General features: G+C 40.5%; 1 protein-coding gene across 1 annotated transcript in view; it reads left to right on the top strand.

The window, feature by feature from the left end:
• Positions 1 to 15,919, top strand: part of DOCK10 (dedicator of cytokinesis 10) — a 137,597-nt gene that overhangs the window by 65,636 nt on the left and 56,042 nt on the right. The window contains exons 11-16 of the mRNA XM_010568290.1: positions 1,113 to 1,268; positions 2,819 to 3,040; positions 3,785 to 3,907; positions 4,528 to 4,610; positions 11,749 to 11,871; positions 13,129 to 13,208. Of these exons, the coding sequence (XP_010566592.1) occupies positions 1,113 to 1,268; positions 2,819 to 3,040; positions 3,785 to 3,907; positions 4,528 to 4,610; positions 11,749 to 11,871; positions 13,129 to 13,208 (787 nt within the window). The remainder of the gene's footprint in view (positions 1 to 1,112; positions 1,269 to 2,818; positions 3,041 to 3,784; positions 3,908 to 4,527; positions 4,611 to 11,748; positions 11,872 to 13,128; positions 13,209 to 15,919) is intronic.

Below are 15,919 nucleotides of genomic sequence, written 5' to 3'. Positions count from 1 at the left end.
GTACCGTCCCCCCCCCCCCCCCCCCCCCCAAGTTCTTAAAAGTTTTAAAATACAGATGGCCTGAGCTAACTGGGTTAGCTAAGCCACCAGAGTGGACTGAAGTTCAGCAAGCAACTCTGGGTATACCTGAGACTTCAACTTTGAAGGGTGAGGGGAGCTATTTCTAGTCCATAGAGATTTCTGTATACACTCTACCCATATCTGATCACAGAATGGTTGAGGATGGAAGTGACCTCTGGAGGTCATCTAGTCCAGTCTAGCTAAGCTTTGAATCATTAAAGCAAACTGAAAATATTACAGGAGCAGAACCTCCTTTTGGATTGGGAATGTTACAAGAACAGTGGTTTTATTGTTATTCATTACGCTGAATTTGATTACAAAAAGGTGAATGGATATAAAAAGCAGTGGGAAGGTACAGTTGGAGGTACAAAAGGCTATCTATGTGAAAAGAAAGTTTAGCTGGAAATGTAGGAAGTGAACGTTGCTTTTCTTTTTATCTTCAGCTTGCTTATCATTTACTGTCAGAGTTCATGATTCAAAGAATGTTATTCCTTGCACTGAATGTACATTTGTTGGTGATTTAACTGGAAACTTTATTTTAGTTAAAAAGAAGACTTAAGTAAAATTGGTATCAGTATATATATTCAAACTTGAACCTGTTGTCATTCAACTGTTGTGCCATTTTTAATAATATTAAGCAAATTGAAATAGTGGTGTGATGTATAAGTGAGGGGAAATGTCTGAAATCTAAAATGTGGTGTTATAGTCTGAAAATATGAGGCTGTTTAATCTATATGAGGAAATTAAAAGTTAAAGTTTCAGAAGCAGTAAGTAAACAAGAAAAAAAAATCTGTTCTGAAATTATAGGAAACCTAACTTGGATCCCTAATTCTGCCTCTGACATTATATATGTTGTCAAGCTATCTTTTTGCCTTGCTTCCTAATCTATAAATTAGGAATAACAATCATTTACTATGGTAACGCGAAGATATCAGCAGTGACTTTTTGAGGTTTTCAGGTGCTTCAGTGATTGTCAAGACCTTTAAAAAGCTTTCTTAGTTTTTGAATGCTGTGCTTTTCCCATGTATAACAAATCACCCAACTTATTTCAGTCATTGAATCCTCAGAAAAAGGAGTTTCCAGGGACAAACTTGGTGATCAAGCCATTTGAAGAAAAGCCTGCAAAGAGGATCCTGATAACTTGCAAATCCCTTAGTTTGAATCTCCAGGCCTGTGTTACTGAAAATGAAAATGATCCTTCAACCAATGTAAGCTTTACTTATTTCCCTGTGATTTTTCTCTCCCCTCCCCCCCCCCCCCTTTTTTTTCTGTTTTCTTTTTTCTCTTTCGATGCACTTGTTACTTTGGAAGGAGACGGTAAAACGAAAGCTGTATCATGCAGGTGTACTGCATTCACTCCTCCTCCTCCTCTGCCCATCCCTGTGGATTGAATAATGAAACTGATGAATTTTTCAATAAACAGTTGGAAGCTGATTTAGATTGAAGACTTTTAGCTACAGTTCAATGGGGAATTAAAAATGTTAAAATCCTTGAGGTTTCTTAAGAATTGCTATAAGAAGAACAAGTATAAACTGCCAAGACCTATGTAGGGAGGCAACTGAATATCAGTTGCTGGTGAACTGGTTTTTTGTTTTACAGAGAGAGGCCAGGAACCAAGCAGATTAAATTACAGAAGAGAAGGCAGAATAGAAAGGACTGGATGCTTCATCTAGTGGAAGAGCCGAGCTAAAAACAGGACAAAACAGAAAATTTTGCTTATTCTTACTTTAACAGAAAAGGGCAGGGAAAAGCAAAATGTAGCTGTCAGTCCGTAGCTTTTAGTTCTCCTCTGAAGCAGGAAAGTTTTGAGAAATTAATGTCCTGGCAAGTCAACTTTCATACATTACATATGAGGCATTGATTTTTATTTTTTTTTTCCTCATTTAAAGATGACCTCTACAGTGAGTGCATATTCAGCATGATGTAATCAATACTTTTTTTGGCAGACTAGAATAACTGTTTAAATGAAGTCATGATAACTGTACCAAGGGCATACAATAATTCACTACAGAGGCTGAAAAAGCATAGAATATTGTACCTGCCATGCATTGTTCCTTATCTCCAAAGTTTTAAGATTTTAATTTCTAGACAGCTCAAAAGGTGTTGTTCTTATTCTGAGACTGATTTATTTCATCAGAATTACAGAGGCTCTTTGGAGGTTACTTACAGTCATGGGACTTAACTCCCTGGTACTACGTGATAGAATAAGTGGGTACTGTCAGAGTAGTTTGAATGCTCTTGGTTTCCTAGCAAGATGGAACATGTGTTTCCCACAGAATAATATGCCCACATGTTTGAGTTGGTACCAGTAAACATTTTTCATCTACTTATGTTTGTCATCTTTGTGCTACATTTCTGATCATCCCTGGAAAGCCCACCCTCACTCCTCTTTCTTTTATAATGACTCTGAATCTACATTTTAAAAATCCTGTAACATGTTTCTCTGGGGGCCTATTCATTTACTCTAATAATTATTTGTGACAAATAGATTTATTTTTTATTCTGCAAGTGTCTAAATTAGCTGTCAATTACTGTTCTAGCATGTTGTTAACAAGCGACCTTTAAAAGCCGCTCAATCACATGGTTGGAAACTAACTTTGACAGGGGTGTGTGTAAGGATGTGTTTTTAATGAATCTCATGATTTGTAAATAAAACTTGTTTGTTTTCTTTTTTTCTAGCTGCAGGAACCTATTAAGAGATACAGTTTACCCCCTTGCTCTCAATTACCTCTATATTGTGTTTCTGGTTTTTCTCCAGGTAGAGCCTTTCTTTGTGAGCGTGGCGCTGTATGATGTCAGGGATGGCAGGAAGATCTCTGCTGATTTTCATGTGGATTTGAACCACCCACTCGTTAGACAGATGATTTCAGGTTCCTCGTTTTCATTAGAAAATGGCACTGTTGAAAATACAGACTCAAACGAAATGGAAGAACCACAGGTCAAGGGGTTCCCAGAAGAATGGCTGAAATACCCAAAACAGGTATTCCACATGTGACTTACATGACTTAGTACCCATGTGACTTATTTTAGTTCAGTAGTAGTGTTCATTTTCATCAGAGAATTTATGTGTACTACCAGTGGTTCTTGTTTTCAAGAATACTCTTCCTTTTGTGTATCAGTGGTACTTTTATACAGATGCTTGATTTTTGAGCTCCCTGTATAGACTTTAAGACCATTTACAGTCAAAACTTTGAAAAAAGTTAGTGTCTGTTATTTAGAGAAACACCTATGTTTCCTGTGCTCTTTGGGTCATTTGCTGACCTCTCCCAAACCAGCCAAACAAAACCGCAACTTAAAGCAATACCTAGATGCTGCATTAATCTCAAAGTACTTCCACATTCTTGCTGTTGCTGTAAGCCTTACCCAGAAACCCCATACATTACCTTTTCTTCTCCCTGTCATTCCCCTGAGGTGTGACTAATTTAGGCCAGCATTTAAGTGCTGTCCAAGAGGAACAGTTAGGTTAGTGATGCTAACGTGGTCATACTGCTTCTTGACTTGATTCAGTCTGTTTGCAAGGTGCTGCACGTGCACAAGCTTACTTCAGCACTAGCACAAAGATTTTATTTTCCTTCTGGCTGTATTGAATGTGTAGAGATAATAATCTTCAATAATCCTTTCTGAATTTGGTTTATTACTGTTTCCATCAACAGAGAGCACTGGTGGTATTTCACTTCTCCAGTATTGCTATATACTTTTTAAGTGTTCTGTCTTTTATCCACAGGCTCTTTTCTCCATAAGTAATCCTCATTCTGACATCGTATTAGTGGCAAAAATAGAAAAGGTGCTTACAGGAAACATTGCCAGCAGTGCTGAACCTTACATTAAGAATCCTGATTCTTTTAAGGTAATGTAACGGGAACATCAGTTCCTTCTTTGTCAACTTCAGCCTATTGGAAGCTGAAGACATTCCAAATTGTGCTCACAAATCTCACCAGTGTGTGGTTGCTGAATAGGACAAGCTCACAGGAGGCCCGTGCCTAAGAAAGCAAATGTCCAAGCTCCACTGACTGAATGAATGAAGTACCATTTTGTCTGCAACATACAAATCCATTTGTGGTGCATTCCTATGCTGCTTATGTCTAGTAGAGTGAAATTCTCTTTCAGTATCTTCCAGAAATTATGAGTTTGTGTGTTTCATATATGAGCAAAGTTGGGCTAGGCACCTGTTTCTTTCTGAGGGCAGACAGTGCATTTTCATTGGGTATATTACAGAAAAATTGAATAATAACTGTAACTAATGCAGTTCTGACTGAAGGGATGGTGAAGAGGTTTAATTCGTCAGCACCATCATATTCATCTGTGATGTCTTTGCTGTCTGCCCAGAACCTTCTGCTATGGGTAGTATCAGGCTAAAATATTTTAGGGACACTAGCCTCTTCAGCAGAAGAGTGCTTGGATGTACTCTGCTGCATTTCAGATATTATAATGATATGGATGAAATAATTCATATGTTCTTTTTTGTAGTGTGCACAGAAAGTGTTAAAATCCAATAAACAGTTCTGCAGCAAGCTGGGGAAATACCGTATGCCATTTGCTTGGTCAGTGAGGTATGGTATTAATTCTTTTTATAATTTTATAAGCATCTTATAGCTTATTCTGCCTTTGGACTTGTATCCTTTTATTCTTTTCCACTTTTTCTGCCTGAAGCTAAGCAAAGCTTTCTGCATGGTCCAGGACCCCAGAAGATCCTGCAGCCTTATTATTTCATTGCCCTATTTTTCACACAGCTGAACATTAGTTACTTTCTCATTAAATGTTACTGTGGTGGAATCTTTTCTTCAGGTATGTAGTGAAGTTGCCAGGGAGTAGCAAAGGTGGCTGACAGAATATCAGTTTATCGTGAGCTCCACCAGTCATTTGGTGCTGAAAATTACCAAAGAAATTTCAAAGTCACAGGTCTCCCAAGAATTTCCTACAAAGATAATTACAGTCTGAAATAGAGTTGCAATGGCCACCCAAAGTATAGGTGCACAAGTTTGAAGCTCTGTTCTTGTTATGATGCATGTCAGGTTTTAGGAAAAATCTAACCAAGGATTTGGAAGTTATGGTGCCCTTAAAACAGTGCCCTGGGGGTGATATTCAGGGATTTTGCTTCAGGTACTCTTGCAATTTTAGTGGTTAGTAGGTGACAGCGAGCTGTTATTTTCTTGTTTGATAGGTCAGTTGGGTTTTATTGCAGGTCACTGCAGTGGCAGTAATGGATTTTTGTTCTTCCTGTCTCTCCTCCTGGATAATTTCTTAATGGTCTCACCCTCAAGATTGAGGCATCCCAGTGCCTCTTGATCCCTTTCTGCCAAATTAACTCACAAAACCAGATATGGCTTTCTTCTTTTTGTTCTCCCCTCAAGTTCCCATGTAATTCCTTTCTCTGTCCTCTCTGATTTTTCTTTCCCAGTTTTCTGTAATTTCCTCAGCTTACTGCTGCAGTGGGGTGAGAGAGCTCCCTGAGATGCTCCTGTGTGTCCCTGTGACAGCTCTCCCTTCTTTTTGCCATGCATAGAGCAGGGAATATAAAATTCTATATTCCCTATAAAAAGGAAAGCTGTCGATTGCTGAGTGAAAGCATTCCTTCTCCTCTGGGGCTTCTGTTCTGACTGTGGCAGGCCAGGTGGAGAGCTGCCTGAAGCTGTAGGGAGGAAGGAGGAGCGAGTGCTAGGTGAAAAAGTCACATTGTGGCATTGCCCCATGACTGTGAGGGATAGCTGTGTGGCTGTATACTTCTGGTGTGGAGGTACGGAGCACCAGAAGTGCACAGTTTCCCCTGCTGCATGTAGGGGAAAGCTTATGATGTTAGAATATGGTGCTTAGATGGCAAAGGAGAAAACGCACAGTAAGGTACGGCCATTTGAAGAGTTTGTTTATTTTTTATTGACATACATTTTTGTCAATATCCAGTAGGAACAGAAGTACGTGCGTGTTCAAGAGAAAGGCAGATAATGTGTTCTGATCTGTCATTGCAAGCTCAAGGGTACTCATTAATATTTACTACTTCTGTGTAGCCAAAGGACCATTCATCAAAATTGTATTGATGGGTGTCTCTTGACTTGACAGAGCTACTTTTAGCATGTAATGGACCTTACAACGGCAAGAGGTGCAGGCTTGGCATCAGACTGACTTGAGGCTTTTTATTAACTCTGTCCTACCTGCCTGTGGTCTGTGGTGGTACCATTAGCGATATGTCCTGCAACTCAGTTATTGCTGTAGCTATTAAGTTATGTTTAGTCTAAACTCAAGGATTTTTCAGCTTCTCGTGCCCAGCCAGCAAGAAGACTGAAGGGGCACAAGAAGTTGGCACAGGACACAGCCAGGGCACCTGACCCAAACTGGCCAACAGGGTATTCCATACCATGGGACGTCCCATCTAGTATAGGAACTGGGAAGTGGGTGTGGGGGTATCGCTGCTCGGGGACTAACTGGACGTCAGTCAGCGAGTGGGGAGCAATTGCATTGTGCATCACTTGTATATTCTAATCCTTTTATTATTACTATTGTCATTTTATTAGTGTTAGCATTATCATTATTAGTTTTTCTGTTCTATTAAACTGTTCTTATCTCAATCCACGAGTTTTATTTCTTTTCCTGATTTTCTCCCCCATCCCACTGGGTCAGGGGGAAGTGAGTGAGTGGCTGTGTGGTGCTTAGTTGCCGACTGGGATTAAACCACAACACTCTGCCTGAGGGAAGTCTGACAGATATGAATGAAGTTTTACTTCTGTCCCTGTAAGGTGGATAGCTTGTCAAGCTAGGGTGCACTGAGAAAATGGTGCTTTTCTGAAGATTCTCCTCTCCTTTCAGTTCTGTGTTATTTCAGCTATTTTATCATTAAAACACCAGTTGGCAACTCCTTGGTCATCTCAGACATAGTATTATAACCTGGATAAATTTATTTTGTAGTAACAGGCCATATTGATTTGGAGTAACAAATAAAATCTTAATTAGATCAAGCTGGACTAACAAATAGAGCTCCACTAGATTTAAATCTGCATGTGAGTTTTTTAAGTTCGAGTAACATGGTACATGATAGCAGCAGCTTCCAATCACCACAGCCATGTGAGCAGAAGCATTTTCTATAGACAGATTGCTCCACTTTACTGCTACTACTCATCTAAGTAGAGCACAGCAGTTGCTGCTGCTGCACCCAACAGTGTTTATTGGGTAAATGAAGAAAGATTTTTCTTTCTGGCATTCCATGCAGAATGGTTAATTGGCACAGGCTGGAATGTGGCAAAGGACATAAGGCAGGACGAGAGCAATAGAGTTCCGTTTGAGAGGAGCTTGCTTGTGTGATGCCCAGTGCAGTGGGTATGGGAATACCTGGGAGTCTGAGCCTTCCTCAGGCTGTTTCCTTGAGACTTTTTGCCAATGGAAACCCTTGGCTCTAGTCCCGTACTTTTCCAGTTTCAGAGATGGCAATGACTTGTTTCACTGGGTATTCTCTCCGAAATTACAGGTACCTTTTTCAATGTGCAGTCCACAGTCTTAGAAAACAAGATTGAAAACACCTCCACATCATACTGTATTTTTGCTTTCCCTAGGACAGGATCAAATAATTCCTAAACATGTTTGTCTAGCCAATATTTCTGGCTGTGATTTCCTGAATATAAATGGGAATATATGCATGTGGAATTAGCAAATGCACAGCGAGTTCAACATTTTGCAGACTTACTGTGTGTGCATTACACACAGATGGCCTGCACATGGGCAGGGGACATAGCTGGGGTTTGTGGACATTCTTCAGTTCCAGCAGGCAGTATTTTTGGATGGCATCCTAATTCAGTGCTTCACTGCCCATACCATTAAAAAGGTTCCCTCCTATCTGTAGAAGTAATTGCAGAAAATATACTTGGGTATGTTTATCAGCTCTTAAGCTTTTTCATTATAAATCACATTATTAGATGAGACCGTTTAAAAATCACGGACCAAATAAACCACTGTATGAACTTGTTGGTATCAGTGATGTTGTACAAGGAATTTATTTAGTTCATTGGGTCAAATTCTGCACTCATTTACAGCTGTTTATGTATTAACATTACTTGGGACTCTCTTTGGTAAAAGCAAAGTATATTTGGCCCTGTAAAATCTATTTCTATTTTCACAGCTTGAAAATAGAATTTTCCACAGGAGGCTATCACACTACAGGGGAAAAAATGGTTTGGCTATGATAAATAGCAAAACCCTGGGCTTGGAAATGTGTTTTCCAGTTATTTCATTCTGGCGTTAACCATGCTCCTGGGTTTGTGTGGAAATTTTCCCCCCTTAAAACAGTTACAGATGGCCACAGTGCGATTTTTATGTATATGTTCAGCAAGCCAAAATCTTGACGGTTGAGTATTGTGCATGTGACTGAAACGCTTAATTACCTTATGTGGCATCCAGTTTGTTAACATCATTCAAAAGCATGACTCAGGGTTCCTCCTTCATTTCTTGCTGGCATTGGTGGGATCTGGTGTCTGTATGCTCTCGCAGGTATAATTATGGTATGTGTTAGAATTACAGTGTGTCAAATCCATCTTCAATTCTCATATTCCTGCCAGAACTGCCAAAGTTTGCAAATATGTGCCTGAGCTACATATTGTAGATGTGGGGAAACTTCACTCCCAGAGATTAGTTTTTACACTCTGCTGTTCCTTCAAACCTTCTCCACCCTCGTAAACTTCACATTTTAGAGCCCAATATTTGAATCCTTCAACAGCTTGTGTTGCTGGTTCGGTTCTCAGCTGGCATAGGTTGATGTAGCTGAAGGTAGTGAGGCTGCACTGATTTACAGTAGCTGCAGATCTCACACTGAAACTCTAAACCTGGAGGTGAGCAATTTTTCCACAAATCATAAGCCACTACTTACAAAGTAGCTTTTCCAATGTTAACTTATGAACATTGTGTAGGTTTTCTGTGCTTAAAGATTTTTTATGATTGTGGACTATCAGCTAACAATGTCAGAAGACTAGAATCACAGAAACACTTCAAATACTGAGATGATGTTTCAGTTTCTTTAGAGAAATCTGTTGATTTGTTTTTCCCCTAAATTAACACCTTTATAGAGTCCCTTCAGGATTTTAGTCCTGTGAAATTTTTCTTATTAAAATCCCTCTGGTAAATAAGTAACTGGCAGTAAGGAATCATTACTATATTTGACAAATACTGGACTCCTGGATTGTGGAAGTGTTTTGTTACATTTCCTTTTCTATGATGTGACAGTTGTCATTCTCAAATGCCTTCAGTACATTCACTGTGACAAGGAGCACTCTTGCTCCACCTGCACCCAGCAGCCTGAAAGGATCCAGCAAAACACGGGACTGCAGCTACTTAACTGCAGATGTGATACATGTAATGCTTGCTGCTCTGGCAATTCTTCAGCTTTAATGAGCCAGGGGAACGGAGACACCAGTACAGTTTGACCAGCAGAAAGCCATCTAACTTCCCTGAGTGCATAAAACATACCTGTGTTTAAGAATGATTATCTTGTTTTCAATGAACGTCTAAATTGCTCTTGTAGTGGCAAGAGCTTTACATAAATGGAGTATTGTGTGTAAGTTGGAGGGATAAAAATACTTATCTATCTTGTATTGTGGATACATGGTTTCATGCCTTTAATTTTGTCCTGGATGTATTATTTAGGCTGGGTTATGCTGCTGAACTGATGAGGAGCAGTCCTAGAGGCAGGGCATATGATACCCAGGGAGCACTGTTGCTGGGGAGGAGTGGTTGTAGGCAGGACTCTGTAGAGCCCTTCTAACTCCAAACCAGAGTGGCCGGAGGGGAGGAGGTGATGATACTGTGTCCCTGAGTGCTCAGCACCACTGACCCAGAGTGAGCTACTTCCAGCACAGACCTGGTTCTTTTTCCTTTCATACTATGAGCATCACCAACCCTGCCTTGGTAAGTGCCCCTACACCCTGCTGTGCTGAGCAGTGGTTTGCTCGGTGTCAGAGCCTGCACTGGAATTAGTTAATAAGCTCCAACAGAGCCTGGGTTTGCTTAGCATCATATTGCAGAGCCCAGTGGTACAGCGGAAATCACTCACTGAATGTTTTAGTCCTCTCTGTTAGTCTGGAGAAGGAAGCAGTGCTGAGTCCAAGAAATATCATAGTGTCACCAATACTGTAAAAATTATTTTTCTTTCTTTTTTTTTCTGACAGCAGTTTAATAGGATTTGTAAAGTAAGTGGTGGCTGCCAGAAATTAGGTCTGGTTTCTCCCTAATAACTTAAGATTTTTAACATGGCATGTTGGTGTGGACCTTATTCCCCCTAACTGCTGGAGGCAAAAATCTGACAGAAGAGAGTTGATTCTCTCAGTTAATTAGGTTAAGGCACGGTGCCTTTATACTTCTGCTTGGGATCCTCTTCCAAAGGTTTACTCCATTATTTTGTGTCTGGCAACAATTTGTGCTGGCATTAATTCTTCTCACTGGCAGTGGAACAGAGAAGTAAATTAAGGAAGCAAGATTGGCCAAATGATTCACAGAACAGCACTTAGTGTCAAGAACATTTTACTTTTGTTAAGCAATGTTTTTGCAAACTACAGTTGAATCCAAGGTTCATTAATTTGGATAGCTGTTACATTATCCAGTCCAGCCAGAGTGTGTGACTCTTGGGGATATACAGAGGGCACTGGAATGTTTTAATTAAATCCTGCAAGTGTCAATGAGCAGGAATGGAAATACCTGGGAATGTTTTCCCGTGTGCACAACAGCTGATACGTACTGTTCCCAGTTACAGACGGATATCCTTTTTTTCCATTTCATTTAGTACTTTTTAGCTGGTTCACCAAAAATTCAGTCGATGCTCCACAAACTTGTTTTATGAAGGAAAGCTAAGCCCCAGTGAGTTGGTGGCATGCTCCTGGAGGACACAGAACAGATTTAATGCGTAGATTAATTCAGTAGAGGTCTCTAATGTGGTTCTGTAGAAGCATACATTTCTTTACGTGGTGAGATGTAGTGGTTGGGATTTGACATCTTGTTATGATTTCTGTTATTTAAAATGATGATTTTCATTGGATAATAACTTCATGGATGAAACTACCTATTGGTGTAACGAGTTCTTCAAAACGCTTCTTTGAAATAAGGAGTCAGTCTCTTTGTTGAAGTGAGGAGTCATGTCCTTGATGCGTGAGCAAGACGGTAAAATCCCATTGGGCTCAGGGGTAGCGGCTCTCAGCCAGGGACGGCCTCTCTGGGGCTGCCCCAAGAGCTTGCCGAGAAGCTGGAGAAGGCAGCCTTGCAGCCAAGGTGGTGGAGAGGCAGGTGGGAGCGCAGAGCTGGCTCGGGTGAGGTGCTGTACACTTCCAGCTTTCTCAAGTGAGACTTATCTACAGAAGAGGGGGAAAAAATGGTGGATGCTGAACCAGATAGTGATCTGGCCTAGCATGAAACCCTGGCAACTCTGGAACTGTGAGCAGTCACGCTGCACCTGAAGTCACGGGGACTGTCTGCATCATGTAAGATTAAACAAGGTCTTAAGTCTTTGCAGGACTGGGACTGTACATGCAAGTAAACTGAAATTGCCTGTGCTCCTGCAAATGTACAGCTCAGAAGAGCTTTCTTGTGTGAATCTCTACAGGGAGCCCTTGAATTTGTGTAAAAATTCATATCATAACCTTGTCAAAAGATTACATGACAATTTCAAATGTTCAAATATATATATGGGTGAGTGTTTATAAACATGTCATTTTTCTTTCTTTATAGACCAGTGTTTAAAGATAATCAGGGAAATGTTGACAGAGACTCCCGATTCTCACCTTTGTTCAGGCAAGAAAGTAGTAAGATTTCCATGGAAGATTTGATTAAACTCATAGCAGAGTACAGAAGGTAAGGAACAGTTTTTAATTTGGTTTGAGAAGGAATAAAAGCTTTATAAAGCTGTGCAGAGTAATTTTCACAGCTTTTTTTCTTCATTTAACACAGTGTGCTGAAGTGGCCATATTAAATTAGTGGTTTTCACATTAGGCTGTTACCTGCCAAAGAGTGTTTTAGGTTAGACTGTCCAGGAAAACTGAAATGTCATTTGGCACATTAATAAATGTTATTAAAACCTAAAGATAGTGATTCTTTAAATTAGCTTCCATCAGGGGAGACGCAAGTGAAGTAACAAACAAGAGAATGTTCTCTCAGGGGAAAAAAAAAAGAGAGAGAAAAGTGACAAAACATTTTTTAATGGTTTCCCCACTCCTTGCTTTTGTTTGTTTGAGTCTCCATGACAAACTACAGAGTGGACTCTGGAAGGAAGAAACTTCTCCAAATGTTTGACAGTGTGCAAATTAGTGAATAGCTGTTTGGCTGTATAGTCTTCCACACAGGTGTAAATCAGGCTAATCTTAGAGCAGAGTCTTTGTTTATACTGGATAAGTGACATGAGAATTGAGCGATGAATTTCTTCCTGTCCCTTCTACTCTAAATGTGCCTAGAAATTAATTAATCTAATTAACTTCTGTTCCATTTATATCAAATCAGATCATAGAAAGATGGAAGTCAACTACAGGGATTGGATCGGGCCGTTAATCTCTTGTGCCATCTTACTGTTGCTGGTCAGGAAACTTTACTGAAATTCTTACTACTCTTATTAGAGTCACCACTGCTGGGTTTGTCTGTCTAAAGCATCTCCTAAATAAAACGAATTTAGCATCACAGTTTTGGCATTTCTCAAATTGCTTGGGCACGAGGAGTATGTCTTGGTCCCTTTTCAGCATGGCAGTTGCAGAAGCCATGATGCTGTGAACTTCTCTCAACTCAGTGGTCATTGAATTCCTTGTAGAGAAGATTGATTGGTTTCTTCCTGTTCTACAAGATATGTTATAATATTGCTTGCAAAGAGAAGGCAGGAATGAGGCCAAGGAAGGAAAAAAAAAAAAAAACCCACACCCCAAAACCCAAACGAAAACAAACCATGTTTCTTTCCTGCTGTTGCATTTGATTTGAGTTTAATAGCCAACAGGTGTATGTTAAATGTGTTTAATGTATATTTGTATCTTAAATCAGGGTCTGTTTTTCATTTTAGATTAATTTCTATGATGGGTCTCATCCCCCTTGTTCTAATTTTCTAAAATGTTTTCATTTCTGTCATTGCAGAGCAGAGAAGATTAGCAAAATACAGACTATACCTGGCTGTTTGGAGATTGCAGTTGATTGTGTTCCTTTGGAACATCCAAGTATGATTCCACTTTATAATTAATATTTAAATAGGACATTGACATAGGCTTTCCAGCCATAATTGCTGCCTTGAGACAGTTCTGGTAGAAGTGTCCATTGTTGTATAGAAAAACATATGCAGGGGAGTGTTATTGATTTGTTTTCATTTAATCACACCATTCTTTGTTTCATCCTGTACCTGGCCAGATACACCCCAGCAATATGGAACACAACATGCTGAATCCACATGTGATGGAAGTCCAAGGACCACTTTTTGGTCTCTGAGGGATTAGGCCAAAGAGCTGAGTGGACTTCTGTAGCTTGAGTTTAATAGCCTTCCACTGTTGATGGGCTGTGATGCTCATATCCTCTGTGAATTAGCATGTGTGGGACATGCAGCACATTTCAAGAATGCAGACTAGGTGGAGGACTTCATTCAGAGGCCACTTTGGCATTAGCGCAGCAACTGCTAAGATAGATACTTCTAACTGGATCCTTTTATCTCCTTTTAAATTTTCTGTTTCAAGGGCCACATCTCTGTGACTGATTGATTGTTGCAAAAAGCTCAGGACCATTGAATTCCTCTGAAGTCTACCATCAAACATATTTACATCATCTTCATATGATATCAGATAAAAAAATAGTTTCACTAACATTTCAAAAGCAATTTTTATTTTTGAAATTAAAAGAAACTGGTAGCTCAGAGTAGGCAAAATGGTCCAAAGCAGCTTGGGTCTTGTACTGTTACCTGACTCGGTGGGCACTGTAGCCAAGTGAAAGTCTGGCTTTAAAGGGTATGTGCTAGTAAAGTGCCCAGTTCCTGTGGAAAGTCAATGAAAATTCCCTCACGCTAAAGAGTAACAGCTTAAACATTTCTTCAGTATAGGGAAAATTTGTCTTACTCTGAGTAAGGCTGTAAAATAATTTAAAAACTGTACCAGAAAACTTCCATGCAGTAGGATTTAATAAAATCTCCGTGAAACCTCTTCTTGACTTTAGCTAGCTCTGAAGGAAGCCTGGTAATAGCAGTAACCAGTTCTGTTATAACACCTCCGTCCCACCCAAAATAAGTCATGCTAGGCTAGTGCTAAAATCCTTTATTGCCAAGAAAAGCCACTGAAAAGCAAGTTGGCCAAAGAGCTTGTCAAGAATTTGCCGGTAAGATTGTGTTTCTAGGGTCCGACACTACCCTGCCTCACATTAGCATCAATTTGCATTAGACAATAGAATTAGATCTTATTTACTACAGCTACCACAAGAGCTGGAGCCAGTGGTGTATCAGGGAATGTTGTCTGACAGTGTTTAACCTGAAACAAAACTTTTGCCTTTTCTGCTGCATGGGGGGAAGCCAAACTTATGTAGCTCTAGCAAAGGGGAAGAGAGAAAAGGCTTCCTGAAGCTCCCACCTATGCTGCGTGGTCCCTGCTTGTCATTTGCACTTGGAAGGTTGGGGCTCTCAAGCTGGCAATAGGGCAGCGGGTACTGTTGCTGCTACATCCCCTGCCTTCCCCCCCTAAAATACCCGTTAACACCCCAAACTGTGAGGCTCCGTTCTTGTGGAGGGCAGTCACGGACGGTAGCTTGTAGCCAAGAGCTGTGTGGCTAGCAGCAAACTCTGCTGTTGCCTCCATGTGCATGTCTGTGCAATGGAAGCAAGGAACAGAGACGAGACCTTCACAACTGGCTGCAGGAGCCTTCATTTTCCAGCTGGCCTCTTCCTGTTATTACTGCCTCTTCTCACGCTCTACAGGCTATCGCTGCTCTCCTATCTGAGCTATTGGTATTTTAAAACTTTGTTTGTTACTTACGCCCCTTTCTGTGTTCAGTTCAGCACTATATTGCCCTTTTCTAAAGGCTACTGGAAGTGCAGTGTGTGGAGGGCACAGAAGGACTTCTGCAGAGAGGCCTTAGCACTGCATTCTAATCCTTGGGTTAGTCCCTGGATTTCTGGAATGAAAAACAAGGTTAATGATGTTCAAAGTCAGACACAATCAAAATGCTTATAAATCAAGTTTGAGGGGCAGCTAGCCAAATTATAAGACACAACACTTCCTTATATTTTAAGATGGGCTGCCTGAGATTTGCCCAAATAGAAAGCTGCCCATCTTAGCTTTGTAGGCCAAGAGCAACAAGCAGAGTCTCCCAAGTACTGGGAATGTTAGTAGCAGAAAAGCAAACTTCGAAAAGCCTGTGTGTGACCCTGAGTATCTTCACTGACCAACAGAGGAATTTGCGTGATCATCTACAGGGGACTTGCTGGCGCTGGGGAGAATAAACCTTCCCAAGGTTTCTCTACAGCAGGTGGTGGTCACTTCTGGCTGACAAATGCAAGTGCTTTAATTTGGCTGTTCCCTTTTAAAGCTGCTAATTTTGATTGGGAAAGACAAAAGTCTTCATGTATGGATCTTTCCAGCTTAATTCAGGAGCTATGTCTGTTGGCTGGGTGTACAAGTCAATCGGATACATTCGTATTTTGGTGGGCAGCAGGCTGGGAAGAAAGTTTTCGGTGTCTATTTGAAAGAAAACAAAGAGAAACCACCCTGCCATAGCTGCTGTAGAGCCGCTTCTCCCCCACCTGCTTGGGCTGCAGAGGACCTGCACTATCCTGAAACTGGCAATTTCCGCTTGTGCTAGTTTAGAAGGAAGTAGAATTGGGCATAGTGTGTATGAGGGATCACCAGCTGGTTTTGGCTTCCTCACCACAAACTGGTAGGCTTTTCCTGTGGGTTAT

Source organism: Haliaeetus leucocephalus, unplaced genomic scaffold (assembly GCF_000737465.1).
Source record: "Haliaeetus leucocephalus isolate CR32 unplaced genomic scaffold, Haliaeetus_leucocephalus-4.0 Scaffold240, whole genome shotgun sequence".
In the NCBI taxonomy this organism is placed as follows: Eukaryota; Metazoa; Chordata; class Aves; order Accipitriformes; family Accipitridae; genus Haliaeetus; species Haliaeetus leucocephalus.
This window is presented reverse-complemented; position numbering and strand designations above follow the sequence as displayed.